This window comes from Cercospora kikuchii, assembly GCF_019650295.1.
Source record: "Cercospora kikuchii DNA, contig_00002, whole genome shotgun sequence".
In the NCBI taxonomy this organism is placed as follows: Eukaryota; Fungi; Ascomycota; class Dothideomycetes; order Mycosphaerellales; family Mycosphaerellaceae; genus Cercospora; species Cercospora kikuchii.
Genome location: NW_025408583.1, coordinates 3,270,994 through 3,290,582, shown reverse-complemented (window position 1 = coordinate 3,290,582; position 19,589 = coordinate 3,270,994). Strand labels below are relative to the sequence as shown.

The 19,589-nt window shown below is 53.1% G+C and overlaps 8 protein-coding genes across 8 annotated transcripts; 4 read left to right on the top strand and 4 right to left on the bottom strand.

Annotated features, from left to right (window-relative positions):
- Nucleotides 1–1,545: 1,545 nt before the first annotated feature.
- CKM354_000353600 (uncharacterized protein) lies at nucleotides 1,546–2,439 on the top strand (the record flags this gene model as incomplete). Its single annotated transcript, XM_044798736.1, has 1 exon — nucleotides 1,546–2,439. The coding sequence occupies one exon, from the start codon at nucleotides 1,546–1,548 to the stop codon at nucleotides 2,437–2,439; it is 894 nt and encodes a 297-aa protein (XP_044654671.1).
- Nucleotides 2,440–2,859: 420 nt separating this feature from the next.
- CKM354_000353500 (uncharacterized protein) lies at nucleotides 2,860–3,867 on the bottom strand (the record flags this gene model as incomplete). Its single annotated transcript, XM_044798735.1, has 1 exon — nucleotides 2,860–3,867. The coding sequence occupies one exon, from the start codon at nucleotides 3,865–3,867 to the stop codon at nucleotides 2,860–2,862; it is 1,008 nt and encodes a 335-aa protein (XP_044654670.1).
- Nucleotides 3,868–6,672: 2,805 nt separating this feature from the next.
- On the top strand, nucleotides 6,673–7,824 carry CKM354_000353400 (uncharacterized protein; the record flags this gene model as incomplete). Its single annotated transcript, XM_044798734.1, has 2 exons — nucleotides 6,673–6,723; nucleotides 6,787–7,824. The coding sequence occupies 2 exons, from the start codon at nucleotides 6,673–6,675 to the stop codon at nucleotides 7,822–7,824; spliced, it is 1,089 nt and encodes a 362-aa protein (XP_044654669.1).
- Nucleotides 7,825–10,370: 2,546 nt separating this feature from the next.
- CKM354_000353300 (uncharacterized protein) lies at nucleotides 10,371–12,853 on the top strand (the record flags this gene model as incomplete). Its single annotated transcript, XM_044798733.1, has 6 exons — nucleotides 10,371–10,510; nucleotides 10,561–10,664; nucleotides 10,763–11,635; nucleotides 11,738–11,831; nucleotides 11,883–12,344; nucleotides 12,403–12,853. The coding sequence occupies 6 exons, from the start codon at nucleotides 10,371–10,373 to the stop codon at nucleotides 12,851–12,853; spliced, it is 2,124 nt and encodes a 707-aa protein (XP_044654668.1).
- A 580-nt stretch (nucleotides 12,854–13,433) lies between these two features.
- Nucleotides 13,434–15,409, top strand: CKM354_000353200 (uncharacterized protein; the record flags this gene model as incomplete). The annotated part of the gene is made up of 4 exons (XM_044798732.1): nucleotides 13,434–14,124; nucleotides 14,178–14,577; nucleotides 14,628–14,837; nucleotides 14,887–15,409. 4 exons carry the CDS (start codon nucleotides 13,434–13,436, stop codon nucleotides 15,407–15,409), a joined length of 1,824 nt encoding a protein of 607 aa, XP_044654667.1.
- Nucleotides 15,410–15,780: 371 nt separating this feature from the next.
- Nucleotides 15,781–16,808, bottom strand: CKM354_000353100 (uncharacterized protein; the record flags this gene model as incomplete). The annotated part of the gene is made up of 2 exons (XM_044798731.1): nucleotides 15,781–16,378; nucleotides 16,432–16,808. The coding sequence occupies 2 exons, from the start codon at nucleotides 16,806–16,808 to the stop codon at nucleotides 15,781–15,783; spliced, it is 975 nt and encodes a 324-aa protein (XP_044654666.1).
- A 553-nt stretch (nucleotides 16,809–17,361) lies between these two features.
- CKM354_000353000 (uncharacterized protein) lies at nucleotides 17,362–17,889 on the bottom strand (the record flags this gene model as incomplete). Its single annotated transcript, XM_044798730.1, has 3 exons — nucleotides 17,362–17,398; nucleotides 17,466–17,665; nucleotides 17,728–17,889. The coding sequence occupies 3 exons, from the start codon at nucleotides 17,887–17,889 to the stop codon at nucleotides 17,362–17,364; spliced, it is 399 nt and encodes a 132-aa protein (XP_044654665.1).
- A 460-nt stretch (nucleotides 17,890–18,349) lies between these two features.
- Nucleotides 18,350–19,529, bottom strand: CKM354_000352900 (uncharacterized protein; the record flags this gene model as incomplete). Its single annotated transcript, XM_044798729.1, has 2 exons — nucleotides 18,350–18,558; nucleotides 18,611–19,529. 2 exons carry the CDS (start codon nucleotides 19,527–19,529, stop codon nucleotides 18,350–18,352), a joined length of 1,128 nt encoding a protein of 375 aa, XP_044654664.1.
- Nucleotides 19,530–19,589: the final 60 nt, after the last annotated feature.

Sequence of the window (19,589 nt, the reverse complement as noted above, 5' to 3'; positions counted from 1 at the left end):
GTGTGCTGGGCGCTGGGGGTGAACGAAGAGTTACGAAGGATCGTTGAGCCGAATCGCGCCATCACGTGTCGGTCGGCAGTCGGGACACTATACTGAACGGATACAACTCCGCACCCGGCTAGGCTTGACACAACAACAGCAGTCGACATGCCGCCTGTGAAGACGACCAAGGATGGCGATAGAATGTGCATATTCACGCCATTCGCGACCCTATTCCGTGCAGCACCTAGCCACCTCCTGCAGGCAGATGGGCTTGGCGGTCAAGTGCGCTGGGCGTGCCTGAGCGCCTACTGAATCGGAAGCAACGCCTACTGTCCTATCCTCGAAGCACGAGAACGTGGACGCTCAAGGATCGGGACCGGCGCGCTGCAGATCAATCTCTTACCTTCCGGTACGGTCCTAGTAGCGTCACGCTGCCATGTGCAACGCCTTGAACACTCCATCGGCACGCTCGGAGAATTGCTTGGTCGGGGACTTCTACTGCTCGCTTGATACGGGGACTGTCTGCCAGAGACATTCGCATGCAGCTGCAGGTTCGCTGATTGTGGGTGCTTACAGGCGCTCTCGCGATGCAAGACTAAGTAGCGCACATGTGGAATAAGTGGGACATGTTTAGATGACTTAGGTTCCAGGGAGGGCGCAGCCAAGTCCGGCGGCGCTGTTGATCTCACTGCACTGACGGACCTCGCTCGCGTGCTGTATCTCGCTTCATGCTACTGCTGGTGCATAATCAACCTTGCATGCCCCCAGGATCGCACGCACGCTTCTGACACGCACCGCCACATTCGGACAGTGGTACCATAGCGCGACGGCCTCCGCCGTCCTCTATCAAGTTGCTGGGACACTAAGCGTTCCAGGGTACGAGCTGTCAGAGTCGTCTGTGCTGGGGTACGCTCAATGGTAAACACAGACTCACAACTAGTTGCAGACGCAACGTGCGAACCGTTTCGACGGGCGCAGCGTCGCCACGCGTTTCGACTCTCGCTCCCTAGCGCACGTTGATGAGCGGCGATTAGCTTAAAAGTGTCGTTGCTCCGATTCCATCTGCTAGGATGCCAACGGAAGTGCGTGCTGATGGCGGAGGGAGATATATGTTGAGCTGAGAAGTCTGTGGGTAGCACATGAGAAGACACTTCGATCCCGATCGTCCTTTGACACGCATCCTTGACAACACTGTCCGATAGGCTTTCAACCATGGCGAAGGGGAGCGCAGGCGATGCACCCAACACAAGAGACACATCTTTCAAGCGTCCGAAGATCAGGGAATCGTGCACTCATGTATGTTTTTGTGCGTGCTTCGCTGCTCGGCACGACTGACCGCTCCACCAGTGCTCTAGCCAGAAGATCCGCTGCACCAAAGAACGCCCCGCTTGTGCCCGATGCGTCAATAAAGGACTCCTATGTCAGTACAACATCTCGCGGCGTACCGGCACCAGGCGTCATTCTGTTCGAGCAACGCCTGAGCCTGAAACATCAATATCCAATGCTCCTACCTCTAGCGTTCCCACGGATTCTGTCAAGATCGATGGCAAGCAGTCGCCCACCATGAGCGACTTTGCATTGCTCGATGGTATGGAGACATTCGACAACAGCCTGTGGCACCAGCCCATCACGACGGACATCCAGGATATAGACATGCAGTACTTCGACTTTTTTGACCCGGGTGGCTATCAAGCCGAGCCTGAGTCCATGAATTCATTCGACATAGACAGCACGCTTTTGTGTGGGACATCGACAGCAGGTTATCTTCCAGAGCTGGACGCAGAAGCGTCAACACGGCCTTCATCGTCATCATCGCCTCCTAGTCAACGGAGCGATGGTGGCAAGGCCACGACACATGGCGGGGGCGGATGCATAAGTACGGCGCTCCAGATCTTCTCCGAACTTCATGTATCCAGTTCGGTGTGCCCAATAGCCGCGGGCGCGGCAGCCCACGACATTCGCGAGTTCGACCATGTGCTGGATAGCAATCGCGCAGCATTGGAGAAACTTTCCAGCATTCTCGACTGTCCGCCGTGCTGCCACGATCAAGAGGTTCTCACGGCCTTGTTCCTGGCGGTCCAGAAAGCGCTGTCGTGGTACTCGGCAGCCTTGGACGTGGCGGGCGACGGCGAGCCCACAAGCCCATCCTCGCGGGTGAAGAGCCCGCCGGCGTTTCTGGGCAGCTACGCGCTTGGAGCTCAGGCGCAAACGCTGGCACGCGCGTATGTGGTGATGGCACAGTTGCAACAGCACTTCCAGCCGCTTCTGGCAAAGCTGCAGCGAATATCGTCCCTGTCGGCGCTGGGTGCGCGCTCGGCGTCGACCACCTCGCTGAGCTCCGTCTCGTCGCTCCAGTCATCCACGTCCGGATCGGCGGTGATTGAGTGCCAGAAGCGCGCGCTGCAGGAGGCGCTGGAAGATGTTGTGGCCAAGATTGAGGCCATCAAGCGCGGGTGATGGATTTGATGTGATTTGATGACGACTTCATGTAATTAGAGGGGGGCATGGTACGGGATTTTCAGCCTCAAATGTATTGTACAAACAACGTTCCTTGCTGACTTCCGCCTGCACCCACCGACTCTTCAAATACGATGCCCACGACCCGTCACCGCCGGTCCGGCCGGCCACCTCCCACCGCCGTACGGCCTTCTCTGCCGGCGCCTCAAGTCGCAGTCGCCGACGCCGGCAGCACACTTCCCCCGCCGCAGTCGCGTGTCGACGCGCTCGAGGTTCCTCGGCGGTGATCACGCTGGCCACGAAAGTCGGCGACAAACAGCCCGAGCACGAAAGCGGTGCGAATGCCCAGTCCGGCGTACGCTGACCGGAGCCATCACTACGCTGACCGTTTCCTCGGCGGACGCGGGCTGCCCACGCGCTCTAATATATCATGCTATTCGCCATGGCAACGACTCTTTGCAGTTCAGTCCGCAACATGCACTCGATGGGCACTGCTCCGTCCGTCTTTACCGCGCAGGTCTCCTCCTGGGGTCCGCCTCGTTCACTCGGAACGACGGGTTGAAAGCGAGGCAGTCTCGCGACCACGGGCTCGACCTGCTGTCGAATCTCGTTCAGCACGGTTCGAGCCCTGACGGAGCGTCTTGCAGCTGTGTCTAATGCGTAAGAGCCAATGAAGATCGGGGAGTCCACGATATCGCCGCAGTCAGGCTCTCCAACTATCGTCCCATACATGGAGACAATCTTGTTCGCCACCATGTATGCCACCAGCTTCACGCTCATGTCCGACATGCACGCACAGCTGAGACTCCGGTCAAGGAGGCGGATCGCTTCTCGATTTTCAGTCAAGAGCGAATCCACATCTCTGGCGCACCGAGCGTCCGCGTGCACTCCGCTGGCTGCGTTCAAACACTTCTGACTGGGAACATGCAGCTGCTCGGCTGCTAAACGCAATAAAGTCGCGTAGCAGTCGTGCTGTGGGCAATTGTTGTGTTCCATTCCCGGTGGCAGTGTGTGCGGCGGTGACCAGTCCAAGGTTGTCAACGGCGTGACCCGAGTACTCGGTGCCTTGGTCCAATCCATCGTTGCCCAATCGCGACTACTCGAAAAATGCGAGTGCATAGGTGCCGTGGCGTCCGCCGAACCGCCCAGTGGCTTGTCCCATGGCAAATTGTCTTGGAGAAAATCGCTAATGTCATGTCCGTTGCTGCAGGATAGCCCATTCGGCGATGATATATCTAGCTCGTTTCGCTCTGACGCTGGCAGCGCGACATTGCTATGCAAATTGTACGACTGCTGATCCACTACAGAGCCTGGATGTCTGCCTGTACGCAGCGAGGGGCTATAGTTGCAGCATATGTCCTTGCTGAAGCAACGCGCGCAACTTGGACGCTCCTTCCCACATCGAATCTTCTGTGCGCTGGGCCTCATCAGCCTGGGCCGTGGAAGTGGTCATATTGGTTTACCTGCACGCGTTGCATGAATCTCGCAACTTTCTACCCAAGATCCCTTCTCCGCCACCAGGCGTGTGTTCTTGTTCAATCGACATGCTACAAGACACTTTTGTTGCTGCGCTGTTTCTGACAATGGATTTGTCGAGGCCGAGCAGCTCCAAGCCACAGAGTCTGTGGGTCATGCGAGTCTTGGGCACCTGATAACCAACACTTGCCAGACATTTCCTCAGGATTTGGTACGGGGCAACTATTGGATCTCCACAATTTGGAACATGGTCTTGAAGATCATCCTGATGCACGTGGTCGTACCAGGATATTTGGTGGACACGCAATGCCAGCTGCAATGCTAGTCGCCTTGTCGAATAACGAAATCCCGACGCTCAAGCGACACGCTGACAAGAACGGAGGTGTATTAGCGTCATCACTGGAGACCGCGTACCTCCATCATGTCTGTGTCGACTCTCCCAGCCGAGCCTGATCCTTGCGACTCACTTGTCCGCCAGCACTGAGCTTCCGAGTTAGATCACGTTCGAGTCAGCTTTCATTGCGGCAGGATCAATGAGGCGCCAGACAGGAAATTACACCAGACTACAAAAGGTGCGCAGCATGTAGTTTGACTCCGGAGGCGCGCATCCCTTGTACTTCTCGCAAAGGGTGTCCCATGGACTTTGTTCTTGGTTCGCTCAACAGAGAAATCCGACTGGGGTCCAAGAAGCACTATCGGCGACATTCACATCCCTGCATTTACTGCATTTGTCGTATGGAAAGGCGTCGGAGAAGTTGCTACCGGCGGAGCCCGGGCCAGTAATGCGGCTCGACTGTGTTGCCAGCCTTTAATTCCAGCATTCTCCATCACCCCATCTGAGTTCAAGTGCACTGCTGATGTTTTAGTTCCTCACGCAAGGCGTCCACTTCAGACGGCATCCTTCAAGTGCACTGAGATGAGGAAGGATGATGCTCCGCCATGCTTCGGTAACAGACGTGTGGTCAGGACCTCAGATTGCCATTGACGCAAAGCCGAGCATGGCTATTGGCTAAACTAGTCTCACGGCTACACGACACGATTCAGGATTGAGGCTCGACACAGGCTTGATACTTCTGGAGCTAATTTGTCAATGTTGCGTGCTGCACTTCGACAGACTTCACAGGCGTCCCATCAAACGACCCTTCTTGTGATCCATATCGGAGCGGACCCTATTTGCATGCATGGCAATCAATTTTCCCCTTTTACCGATAACAGGCGAAACAGCGTACCGCACATGATACCGGAATCTTTCATTGCCTCATTCGACAAGAGACATCCATCCCAAGCAATGTGAGGACTTACGGCCGCCTCTGGCTGGTGACAATAGTCTGCGTTCGTACCCAGATCACTTCTCACAGCTTCCGATGTGTAATCTGCACAACTCAGTATTGGGGTATAGGCTGTTCCCTTGAGCTTATGCGCCGTCGCAGGTTCGTATGACAAGGCCACGCCATTGGGGCAATTGCATGTCGTTGTGACCGAGGGGTGTCAGAAGCACAGGGGAATTCACTAATCTTGGCGACGCATGGTGTGGAGAGAGCTTGCGGCTAAACCGACCCACGCAATCAGGTCCGTATCGTGGATTTGTGTAGTATCACTTGAGTTTGGAGCTAGACTCACAACGCAGACGACTTGCAACGTCAATCGTCTAGTCGCTGCAGCTAATTTTAGGTCAAGAAGGACTTCCAGAAGCTCCAACGCAATGCCCAATGAGTGCACCCGGGGTCCAGTCTCCCCAAAGGTGCGGGACAGATATTCCCGTCTCTCAAACTGGCAACATTGGCACGAGCAACCGAAGGTTCAGATCTCGGCAACCATCGCCCGTGGTGACGTTTGAGGGACAAGCACAACTAAGCTGTAGCTGGGATGCTACGCCGTGGATAAGCCGAGACCTACTATCAACAAGCGCCAAGAATGAGCTGAGGATTAACATTCTTCTCCATCAAATTCCATGAGACCTTCCAGAAGCGGCATATGGCAGTGCCCCCAAGCCTCACGCGCACACAGCCTCGCTTGCCTAGCGGGACCTGGGATGGCAATCACACTAGTTGATCTGTGCAGCTGGCATTCGCCAACGGCCGAATGAACATCATGGAGCGGAGACACCTACTCGCGTGGATTCAATCGCCGTAGCGTCCACGTAAGCCCTGCATGACTTGTACCGGCTGCGTTACAATCAACACTGGAAGGACATTGTCTACTTGATGCACAGTCTCACGTAACGGCCGAGCATCACGCAAGGTTCGTGACACGCTTCGCAGAGGCTGTTTGAGAAACTTTCCGAAGCAAAACAGCAGGTCGAAAGCTTCCTCTATTGGGACGCCTCAATTTGATGATGCGAAAACTCAGGCCGAACCGCGTCGACGTGGATCGCAACGGCGCATGACAATCTACCCGGCTGTTATATTCGGCCCTCTAAGTAGACAATGCAAGGTTCTAGCGGCCAAGGCTCCTTCAAACCCACTCAGCCATTAGGTCGAAATCAGAGAGCATGATGCACACAGGTCGCCGAGACCGGCAAGCTCGCATTGACGCAGCTTGCGCGGTGGTGATCCCGCCGATCATGTTGGAGGCAGAGGCGACCGAGTCGCCCGCCTAATCGGAATGAAGCACGAGTATCAATGGAGAAACCCAACGACCAGTCCTAGCAGTGCGCTCCTGCGATTACTTCCCGACGACTCGGGTGTCGTTCAGTGACAGCCCTCACTATCAGCAATCATCCTGACAGTGCTTCGAGCAGTGCTCTACGGCGTCAAGATGTCCAATGCCCCAAAAGTCCGCGACTCTTGCGACCAATGTAGCCAACAAGTGAGCATTGCGCCAGATGAGGGTCCATTTTCTTTTCCAACGGGCTCATTCCAAACTTTGCAGAAAATCAAATGCGGCAAGCAGAGGCCACGCTGTGCTCGCTGCGTGTCGAAAGGGCTCGAAACTTGTCATTACAGCGTGTCCATGCGCATTGGACGCCCACCAAGGAACCGGGCAGAGCCTTTACTCGCTGAGTCAACGATCAAAGATCCTACTTCACCACATCCCGATCCCGACACTGAGCAAGAATGGCCAATGACGAATGCAAGCATGCTGTTTGACGATCTAGGATGGTCACTGGCTTCTGAAGATGTGAATATCCCCACATCGAAAGACAATTTCGATACGCAATTCTTTCTGGACGAAGACTTGGCCGTTCTCGATGCTACGTCTAGCACCACGAGAGCTGGAGCAGATGCTCTGCAATATGTTCCTCCAGCCCCGATGATGACGTTCGAGCCTCTCGATTGTCGATCTCTTTCGGCCACAGGCGAGTCGAATCCTGTCACTTCATCGGGAAGCAGCGATTGCCTCACGTGTATCATCCAGCTCCTCGATGACATGCACGTCAGGAACCCTCTGTGCAACGACGGAGCTGGAACTCATCGCCATTCCAACTCGCGGAGCGTCGACATGGTGCTCATGCGCAACCGAATCGCCGTATCCACTTTAGCCAAGGCCGTAGACTGTCCCTGCTTTTCTGCTCAGGGATCCATACATCTGGCTTCTTACCTGCTGGTCTCGGCAGTAGTCAGCGGATATGGCGCCATCCTGAGGGCCGACGGGAAGCCCGCAACAGCCTTGTCGATCGCCGACAGTGTCGCGCCTAGCCCATTGTACATGGGATCATACGAACTCAACGAAGCAGCTCAGCGCGGTATCCGCGGCCGAATCGTGTTGACCGAGCTCAAGAATCACCTCGAGCCGCTCTTAGAGCGCCTGCCTCGCTTTCGCGCGTCGCTCGCAGACGAGATAAGCCAAGCGACAGATGAAGCATCTATGCCCGATGTGGCGATGTCGAGTACTCCTCTAGAGGTGCAGGAGTGCGTGCTGCGGGAACAATTGAGGTCGCTCGTATCAGCGGCTAGCCAGATACCTTGAAGATCCGGGCACTAGCGCGAATGCACTCGGCATGTGCATTGTACTTGATCGCCAGCCTTCCGAGCAGAAACGCTGGCGCTACCTAATTGCCTTCAACGGCATTTGGCTCCCAAACGACCCACATTTTCACATCTGCCGTACATCTCTGAAGCAACCAACGTCTGACTGGTCGTTGAAAGGCAAGAGCCTTAGGCCAGAGAAGCAGTTGCTCCGCTGGCCAGCCTGGAAGTAAGCACTTGATTGATTACAGCCAGACACCAAAACTTCTCCCCGCCGCTATTTTGCAGTCTTGCTGAGATAAGAATACCCGAACGGGACATTACCCCCGATCACCTTGCAGAATGCACCACAGGGTCTTGCGCTGCCCGAAAGAGCTCGCGGACCCATAAATTTCACGCGTCGGCTTTGACCTCACTCTACCTGAAGAGCATGGCTTGCATCGTACTCTTCGACTCGCGCACTCAGCTTGGCTTCGTTGAGTAGCGCACATCGCTTGCAGCAGGCTTACGAACACGAACACTCCCATCTGCGTGTCTCGGCTGCACATTGGCGCAGAGAAGAGCGTCGCTCTACATTTGTGCACTTGCAGGACATCCGACTGGGGTTGTGCACGCCAGCATTCAAGTAAGCGCCCTCAACGCCTGTTCATCCATCTCGCCAAGACTGTTCTAGGATCACCCACATGGACTTGGCCCTGCATTATGCACAGCAGCATATCGGGATCTCGTAGCTTGCGCACTCCAAGACACTAGAACAAATCAACAAGATGTTAGCGCCAGTTTCGGTCCTGCCTCCGCGCCTCCGCGATGTCTCAAGCTGCTTTCTTGGCGAGCATGGTCGTCCTGGTAAAGGCACATGAGTGATTACTCAGAAGGATGACTTTATGGCCTACTGAGGCATAACTTCAAGGTTTCGATGTACGACGAATGCGACGGCGTATTACTCTTCGATGACACCACTATCAGCCACGGCCGTATCATCCACAATGGAATAACCGGCAAGAACGTCTCGAAGCTCGGAGAGAAGACCTGCAAGTCACTCCGTCTGATAAATCACCATACTCCATCGACGATGTAGATCTCGTCGCAATGCTCCAGGTATCCGACGTCGCCGGCTTAAGTCAAACCCTGCGCGGCGGAGTTCTGTCCACCGGAATCCGCATTGCCACATTATTAGTAAGGCATGACCTGAAATGATGCGATCGACGATCGCCCAACGTCGCCAATAGGCCGGTCATGCTCATGAGACCTTGAATAAACCATACATACCGCTATTATGGACCGCCAACAACAACATCATCATCACAATAGAATCGCCGAAAGGCAAATCTTCTTCTGGATGTGAGGGATGTTCTGTGCCAATAAGCTTGAGAACTAAACACAATTATGCCTCAAAGTATCCTTCGAGAGCCGTCTTACTACCACAATGTCGCTAGTCTCTCTCATGCTAAGATCTTTCTGCTCATCAGCTGGGCCTGGGACAAGGTTATGCCACAGAGATCTGTTGGAATGCCGGGACTCGCGCTGAGTGCTGTCGTAAGGCAGCTTTGAGTCGTAATCGACGTGTTCGAGAAGAGTGATTCAGTGGAGCACTCCTATACTTGAGCATTGTTGTGAGGATGATCGCCTGGAACTCCGTGCCTGCCTCTGTGATAAACGTAGCGACATCTCGAGCCCTGTGGGCCTCGAGATCGACACGATTTCCATCGAGAACCCGTGTACGGTTTCATAGCCCGTATTGCCATCTTCGGATCTTCTCGGGTGGAAGTCAGACTCCGCTTCAAGGTGCACATCCTTGGCTGCCTGAGTGGAAGGTCGCTTCTTTTCTCCACACCATAACTCGTTGGAGAGAATTATTTGCTTCAGGAACTCTCTACCTGGCGTATGTGCGATGAAACCATTCGAGAACTGCGAGCCTGCTCAATACTATGAGGAGGTGAGGTGGCATGGGTATTTCTTGGCATCCGTATTCGTCTCTTCCGAAACATGTGCAACCACCAATGCTGCTCCCTCGCATCCACAATCCGTTTCAGGAGGCTCGGTAGAGCCAATACTCTATGGCCTCTCTTTCGTGCCTACGAATCAAGGGAGCACGGCTCCTCCGAAGATCCGCACACCACCCGGAAACACAGCCCGACAGCTGCAAGGCATATGGCAGAACGCGAGATGCCCCAACGATGTTTAATTAGGCTCGCCTGAAAGTGAACTGCTGCATTATCCAGACGTCGGCATCCCGTGGCCGATCGACCGTTCCGCACCATCACCTCACCCTCACCCTCACTTTCACCGCTTGGCTTTGTGACTGGTCTTCTGGGACGCGAACGCCACGTGCCGAATTCGTATGTTCACATGTCAGGCGCCGAAACGGTTCACCTGATGCGGTTGCACAGGTTGCGAGATGCGAGCAAACATTGGTGAATTGAGATTCGCGGCCCGCGCTTGCCTGTGAATTATAACAAGTCAAATGTGCAGGCACAAACACCTTCTGACTCGCAATGACCCAACCGACCTGGAACACCATCTCAAAGTCCATTCATACACTCCGCGATGCACCGCAAAATTAGCCGTACGCCCTTGACAGAATTGCTCTGTGATACGCACAGACGAGTGGAAGAGCTCCGCGCCAATGGCGACCTACGGATCTCGGGTCACACGCTAGACGTGGCCAGTGTCGTGGCAGTAGCGAGGTTGGACAGGACACGTCTCGCTGCGGAACTGAAGCTGATAGTGTTGCCAGGCACAACGTCGTCCCCAAAATCGAGGAGATCAATGGAGTGCTAAGTCTCGCAAAAAGCGTCAAGGTTCTGCAAGCCAGCTACGAGAAAGGGGAAACTCTCTACGGTGCGTCTATCATTGAGAGTTTCAATGCAGCAACGAGTCCTGCTCCTACCTCAGCAGGACTGATTTATGGCGACTCGAAGCGTTAACACATTCTTTAGGTATCAACACCGGCTTCGGCGGAAGTGCCGATGTTCGTTCACAGAACCCAGACGCTCTGCAGCGCAGTCTTCTACAGACGCTGCAGAGCGCCGTTCTAACAACTCAAGATCGAACTGGAGCAGCCAGTGGAATCCAATCTCATGCACTACCCGCGGCATGGACGAAAGCAATGATGACGGTGCGAGCCAATTCGGTACTCCGTGGCCACTCTGCCATTTCTCGGGACGCTGTCGATGCACTTTTGAGTCTGCTCATTCAAGGAATCACACCGATTGTGCCCCTTCGCGGCTCTATTTCTGCCTCTGGGGATCTTATGCCTCTTGCCTACGTGGCCGGCGCCATTGAGGGCTCACCTGACATATTCGTGCAGGTGGAAGAAGAGTCCAAGGTGACAGTACAGCGATCAGATCAGGCCCTCTTATCCCGAGGACTAACACCTGCCGCATTATCTGCGAGAGATGCTCTTGCTCTTGTCAATGGTACATCCGCCTCCGCAGCTGTCGCCAGCTTGGTGTTCGCGGAAGCAGCACAACTATCCATTCTCTCTGCATGCATTACTGCGCTCAATTCGGAAGCTATGTCAGCGCGCGTAGAGTGGTCACATCCCTTCCTCTCGGACATCAGGCCTCATCCTGGGCAATACGAAACATCTCACATCATCAGAACTCTTCTTCAGGACTCGGAAATGGTATCCGGTACTGGCGACAACGTCACGACGGCGGAAAGTCTTGTTGAGCGCTTTGAAGGCTCACTTGCACAGGATCGATATCCGCTGCGTACGTCGCCACAGTGGCTAGGACCTCAGTTTGAAGACATTCTTTCAGCCTATGCACAGATATCCACTGAGCTGAACTCGACCTCTGATAATCCTAGTAAGTTCGTCCAGACTAGTTTTCTACTTCTGTTTCCTTGGACGCCCTATCTTCAACAGAGCTACGCCATGACACGAACTGCTGCTAACACTCTGTGGCAAGGCACCGATCCGGCGGGAGGCCAGGTCTACTGCGGTGGCAACTTCCAAGCGTCTAGCATCACGTCTGCGGTTGAGAAAATGCGCCTTGGGTTACAGTAAGTGTTATTAGAGCTTCCCCGAGACACCTGCTTACCGGCTACTTTCAGGATGGTCGGCAAGATGTTGTTCAGCCAGACTACAGAGATTCTCAATCATCAGATGAGCAATGGACTGCCAGCAAACCTTGCAGCTGACGACCCCAGCCAATCCTTCTGCTTGAAAGGTTTGGATATCAACATGGCAGCATATCAATCGGAATTGTCCTTCTTGGCAAACCCAGTTTCCAACCATGTGCAGTCTGCAGAGATGCACAACCAGGCCATCAATTCCCTTGCACTACTGTCGGCAAGATATACCCACCAGGCTGTCGAACTGGTGGCTCTGTTGTCCGCTAGCGCACTTTATGCCGCTTGTCAGGGGGTGGATCTACGCGTCATGCATGCGAGGTTTCTCAGCGAGGTCACTACACAGATCGATGATCTGTGCACGGCCACGTTGTCGGTGCACACTGGCGAGGCAGGCTATAAGGATATTGTTGCTACTGCATCCAAGACAATGCGGAGAACCTGGTAAGTCACTCATGGCAGAGGCTGTGAAGACCTAATGGCTAATCCCTGCACTACACAGGTGGGAGAACGCTTCGGCCTCTTTCGAACAGCGGAGTGACAAAGCTGCGCAGGCTTATGTGCTCCACCTTGCTGGGCTCGACCCATCTTCTCGGAGCAAGACCCACCTCAATCTATCGATGAAAGATGTGAACAGTCTGCAGGCCAAGATCAAGTCCGAGCTGCTTCGCACTTTTAGTGCCAAACGTGCCACATTCCTGGAATCACCAGATACTGCACAGTATCTCGGCGCGGGAACCAAAAGGCTGTACGGATATGTTCGGAATACTCTGGCTGTGCCCATGCATCACGGCTTAGAGGCTCATCCACGTTGCGGGTCTGGGGACCAAGGCAAACGCAAGACAATAGGCTCGCAGGTCTCTATCATCTACGAAGCCATCCGGGATGGGAGACTCTTTGGCGAGGTAGCTGAAGCGATGCATGAGCTTGGAATCGTTGCATTGCCTAATTGAAGGGCTCTCGCGGTTGTGTCGACCATATTAGAGCCAACAGCGTAATACTTCGACCATGCAGGAGTTACTGGGCTTGATACTTTGTAGCGGTATGTCCTGCACTGCCAACGATCTTCCTCGACCCACGCTTCATTTCCGAACATTTCTTCGTCACATCTATTTTCTTTGGCACACGCAAGACTGTTGAGCTCTCCATGTATTCGATGCTAAGTACCTGTCCTGAGGGCATATATTGCGCCGCTGATGCCTAAGGCATAGACGCATTTGAAAACCGTGCCATTCATTCATTGGGCGAAAGGCTTGCGGCGGGCCCACCTAGCTCGCAAAGTCTTGGCCCGGCGAACATAGTCCGTATGTCCTCGAGTGCCCGACTCAGACGGCCACGTCCGCCGTATACTGTTTTCGATCTACGGCAATAGGTTCGTCATCGAAAAATCGCAGGGAGATCGTTGTTCAGTTCGCGCAATTCCACGTGGTAGGTGGGCCGCTGATAGTCTCAGAAAGATTTCATAAAGAGGTAGGGGCCGTCGAATGAGTTCCCTCATAGCAGTCTGGACCGGCTACTTTCCATACATTGACAATGACGAGCCCAGCGCGATCAACGCATACTGATACAGAGTCTCACGACGTCGTAAAGAGCGACTCGGAATCGAAACTGGAACTGGAGCACAGCGATTCGGATAATCAAGATGAGAAGTCCAACGCTAAGTTGGCGGAAGCTCCTGAAGCCAAGCCAGAAGAAGATGAAGAACTCAATGATCAAGGCGAGAGGTACATCTGCGGCTGGCCTCTGGTATTTCTCTTGTTAGCCATGGTCTCCACAGTCTTCATTGTCGCTTTGAGCAACACCATCATCAGCACAGCAATCCCGGCCATCACAACAGCGTTCAATAGTACCCGAGATATTGGCTGGTACAACTCTGGAGAAGCTCTTGCAGCCACTGCCTTCCAACTACCTTTCGGGCGAGCGTATCTCTTGATGGACCTGAAGTGGACTTTCCTCGTCTCACTGGCCTTATATCTGATCGGCAGCCTGATCTGTGGTGTGGCAAACTCTTCTGAGCTTCTCATTTTTGGCCGATCGATTGCAGGAGTTGGCAACGCTGGCGTCTTCGCTGGCGTGTTCATCATTATTGCTCGAAACGTTCCTCTGCGGAAACGCGCACTTTATGCTGGATTGGTTGGAGCGACTTTTGCCATTGCTGCTGTGCTGGGACCTGTCCTGGGTGGTATCTTTACTGACCGTATTAGCTGGAGGTGGTGTTTCTACAGTAAGTCTCTAGAACCCGTGCACTTTATTCCGTTCATTGACACTTTTCAACAGTTAACCTGCCTATCGGAGCTGTAGCTGTCGCAATCATCATATTCCTCCTTCCATCTCGTCCTGGCGAAAAGGCAGCAGAAGTCAAGGACCTGTCCTGGTGGCAGTTCTTCCTAAAGCTCAATCCTTTTGGGTCGGCTCTCCTACTCGGTTCCCTGACGTGCTTTTTCCTCGCCCTACAGTGGGGCGGCGGCGAATACCGTTGGAGTGCTGGTCGTGTCGTTGCTGTACTGGTGGTCTTCGCCGTCAGCTTCATCGGATGGCTGGTTCTGCAATACTTCCAAGGCGACGAAGCCACACTGCCATTTAACGTTGCAAAACAGCGTACCGTTGGTGGTGCCTCTATCTACACTCTGCTTCTGAGCGCCGCATTTGGACTCGTCATATACTATCTGCCTCTCTGGTGAGTTGATTCATGAGCATGCACTGGGCTCACGAACTGACATTATGAAGGTTTCAAGCAGTACGATCTGACAGTGCCGAAGCTGCTGGTCTCAAGCAACTTGGCATCGTCATCTCGCTCACTCTCTCGTCAATTGCAGCTGGCGGTGCTGTTGTAAAAATAGGATATTACTATCCTTTCATTTACGCCGGAACGGTCTTATGCAGCATCGGCTCTGGCTTGCTTTACACGATCACACTCGATACACCGCAATGGGATATGTAAGTAATCGAGCTCCGACTGAATTTGAACATTTCTAACGCATGACAGTATCGGTTATTCGATCGTATTCGCCATTGGAATCGGCGTCAGTCTCGAGCAATCCAACGTTGCTGTCCAGACTGTCCTGCCCGATGCTCAGATACCAGCAGGAACAAGCTTGGTTCTGTTCGTCCGACTACTTGGATCAGCAATCCCCGGACCCATCGGACAGAGTGTACTCCAGACAACACTTGCCAGTAGGCTAGGGACTGAGGTCGCAGAGCAAGCATATGGTGGTACCGGAGCAACTGAAATCCGCTCAAAGCTCGACAACATTTTTGGAGCTGGCACACCTGAAGCTCGAGATGCCCTTGACGCTTTCAACGATTCTGTGACGAAGATCTTCATGGTCGCAATCATAGTCTCATGTCTGAGTGCGCTGCCTCTTCCCCTCATCGAGCTCAAGAGCGTCAAGCGTGAGAAACGAGACAACGAAGACGCCAAAGAAGGCAAGAAAACTAATGGGACGACGCGTGAGATAGAAGATCCAGAGAAGGGGCAGAGTGCAGAGATCGTGGGCAAAGCAGTGTGAGATGTGGCATCAGACCGAGCGACGATTTTATAGACATTGTAGCGAGCTGTTACGACTAACGCATGTACCCAACAGAGTGTGTGGCTCAGAGGCAATAGAGCTTTGACGACATAATAAACCAAGAATTTTAATGGCTACGAGTCCTCTCAAAACCTCGCCGGAATTGCTTTCCGAAGCAAAAGAGTCTTCACAGCTCGCGAGATTACAAAGCGCCATAAAGCTGTCGGTGATCTCCGTTGGAGAACGATCGAATGATTTACATGCAATCCAGCTCGATCTCTGAATCATGGAAGAACTGGAGAACAACTATGCTGCAGAAGAGTCAAATCATCTAGAGTTACGAACGTATATTCGAATACGGTACACGAATCCTACTCAGCCTCCTGATCCTCCCAAAACACAAAGCACCTGGTCTCAGTACTCGCTCTCGGCTCTCCAAAATCATCCGGAGTAGGGAACGATGAATGTGGAACACGCCTCGCAGTACCATCCTTCTTAGAATCAAACATTTTGATCAACAATGCCTCATGCTCCGTCATACCAGATACATAATGCCATTTGTGCTGCGTTGGAGTCTTAGGTGGAGCAACAGCCCACATCTGGTTCTCCTGAGGTGCAGCGTCCGGCCACCTCATTGGAACAAGATGCAGAGTGTTGAACAATTCGTCTTCACGAACTGATCGAGCATCGCAGACTGCTAGTGGCTCGTTGGTGACCTTGCGTACGGGACGCCAGACGTTAATGATGGCCCATCTGGTTTTCTCCAGCCTGCGGGCCTCCTCTTGGGGCAGATCCAGGTAGAGTCTACGGACTGCACCTTGGTAGGATTGATCGACGTGGACGAAACGTCCAGGAGTCTGGCCCTTGGTCATTGTCATGTCTGGGGCATTTTTCTCCTCCTCGGTCGTATCATTGTAATTCAACGAACGATGGAGGTGACCAATGACATGAACTTTGGTTGCTCCGGTGCTGTGAATAATTAGCACAAGAACTCCTGAACGACGAATACAAGATGCTCTTACACCCTCTTCAACATCTCAGCAACTTCGCCATAGTACGGTCCCTGACGAATTGCCAAGTAGTCCGCAAATTCAGTCACTGAAGTTTTATGCTTGACCCAGGCAAAGCCATGGGTGTCGAGGTTGAAGTTATGTTCATTACCACGTTCATTGTTGATTCGCACCGTCCTGGTCTCATACTTCCTGCGCATCAAGCCAACAGTACCGCCCCAGATAACTTCATCGCCACCATCACGGGGGTCAAGACGGTAGTTGAATTCAACATCGTAGTAAGGCTTCTCTGGCAATTCCTTATTGCTTGTGTCTTCAGGTGGGCTTGGTGGTGCCACGAATGGCACTGCTTCCTGCAGAGTCTCAGTGGTAGTGATAGTGCTTGTCATCTTGGCTGCTCTTGACAGACGTTGGAACAGACGATTGAACAATTTCTGGGTCTGGGACCGTGCTCCAGAAAGCTGCATAGAAAGTTGACTGAGCTCCAGTGATAAGATCGACTTGATAAGCTGAATACACGGCATTCCATGCCTGACTTGCATGGGAGAACTTGGCCGCTGCGGCATGTGAACGACTCGGCGACCAGCTCGGATACTTTCATCATACTTGTTCGTACTCGTACGAGGTACTCGGCGAGCACCTCAAATCGTTCGCCGGTCTGCGACCCAGCCTTCGATGCAATCAAGTTTGAAGATCCTCAGAGAGAGTCTGATAAGCTGCGATCGTTCGATTTATACGTTGTAGGCGACATGTCTCCGTACGCACAAGGACGATTGCAAACATAATAAAATAATGCTTAGGAAAAGGATCGAGGTCATGAGAATCTTGGTACATCATTGTCTTTAGTATAGCAAGATGTATGGTTCTCTTCAACTACGCTACCTGTGCTAAGCATCTAGCTTCCTGTCGCATTCTACAAACACCATCCCGTGCCCTCCGCACCTAAAAGGTGAACTCCTCAATCCAAGTCAACGATCCCCTACATGACCAGAAAGTCAGCAAAGCCCAACAAAATAATCAGCAGAGATCAGAAAGTGACAACATACTTGCTGCGAGTCATATCCGCAAAATTGAAATGATCGGGAATAGTCGTACGCAAAAACTCCTCATCCTTTTGCATAGTCTGGATACTCTCAATGTCTTTGACGATCATCTCAAAAACGGTGTCATAAGCGAGGACGTTCTCTTCTGGCTGGCCACCCATCAGAGCCGCTTGCTTGGGCTTCGAGTAAGCATCGTTGTGCTTCTGCGATGCGAGTAAGTAAGTGATTGGGGTGAAATGATATTTCACGGAAGGCAGGCACGGACCACAGTGTAGCGAACAATGCCATATTTCTTCAGAAATGGTATCATCATTGGAGCATTGACCTTTGAGACATGGTTGTGGTGATCTTCCTCAGATTGGTCGGGCTTCTTGGTCACGTAGATGCTCCAGCAGAGCAGACGGTTTGGCTCTCCGATGGATCCCATTGTGATGATTGATGGCTGATGAATATGTTGGTTGCTTGGTCTTTCAGACTGTTGTGGAAGGAGTGTCTGCTGGATACTTTCTTGATCAAAGATGATGATTGATGTAGTTATGGCAAGCGCTCTCCCTGTTCATCCCATATTCCTGCGAGGTATGCATCCATGATCCCAGCGACTCTGTACGACGCGCAAGACGATCGGAGAGTGTGACAGATGCCGAGAAACGAACCGTGTACCTAGATTGAGTTGGATTGCGATGATGCCGAGTATCCATTGACATGTGACAGGTTGGTGATCTCCACCGGGAACTTCTTGGTCTGAGCTCGGTGATTAAAGCCGAATTCGATTTATTGCCTCGTGACTTCGAAAACGAGACAGAGAGACTTCGGAGACCATATGGACGAATACCGGTATCGCTTTCCTTGTGCAGTGCCATCGCGTGAGCGCGTGGACCGAGTTCCTTCTATACCTTCTCATACTTGCCAAGACCATCGCTCAGTCTGATCAGCTGACGACTCTGTCTCCGTGACTGGTATACCCTGTACGAAATCGACACGAGGGCCATTGCAAGCACTGCCAGCAATGTGAGTTGGTGGCTCGCGAGGATAGCCCAGATCTGGCTGGAGCTGACAGCCGCCACGGCGAACATCCCGGTGGTGCAAGCAGACGCATCTGCTACGCGTTAGCGACACTGATACAGGGATTTCATGGCGAAACCGCTCACCTTTCTCCGGCAAAAGAGCCCCATCGATCAAATGTGCCACTCCTCCATATAGCAACAGATCAGTGCGAACGACTTCAGCACCATTAACAAAGATCTCGCCTCTCTTTCCACGACGAATACGCAACGTGCTGCCATCCAACGTCTCCAAAGTCTCCACCCCATCAAAGAGAGTCTGATACAGCACCCGATTCGGCACAGCGTGTTGCGCCACCACGGACTTTAGCTGCTCCGATGTGAGCATATCCAGAATAGGCTGCAGCTTGACGAGTGCTTCGTCTTGCGGGATGAATATGGTGACATCCGACAAACTCTCCAGTCTAGGAACGCTGTCAGACCTTTCCAACAGGTTCAAGAATTCAGTCATCCCGCCGAGCCTTGCAGTCTCGGAAATGTTATGAGGTAGAACCATGTTCGCGTCGATAGCATGAATGACACCGTGGTCGTAGGGGATGTCTGCTTCCACAACGGGTGTCAAAACGCCCAATCCAGACTCGACCAGGATGCCATTTGCTCCTCCTGTTCGATTACTTCTGAGCTTCGCAGCTTGACCTTTCGTGACGTTGTTGAAAAGTGGTGGCTGCAGAGATGTTCGGACAACCTCTGCTTCGTGGTGTAATGCCTTGACCGTGTCGGTTGTATAGACGGCATCTAGCTGTGCGTACTTGAAGATCGCTCGAGCGATGTTGGGATCTGCGGTAGTAAGGTTGATGCCAAAATCCGCCAATTTGTACAGTCCCTTATTCGTGATCGCGAAGAACGTGGCATCGGCCGTGGATTCCAGTTCATCGACCAGGCCATGTTGATGAAGAAGATCGCGTAGCAGTGAGAATGAGTCCCGCTTTGCAAGCACTTGATCCAGTGATTGCGCAGTGGCACGGGAGAGCAGGCAGCCCGCCACAGCGAACGCTGGAAAATGCATAATGGCAGTGTCGAATTGTTGTCGTGATTCTTGGTTGATCGATCTCCAATGCGGGTGCGA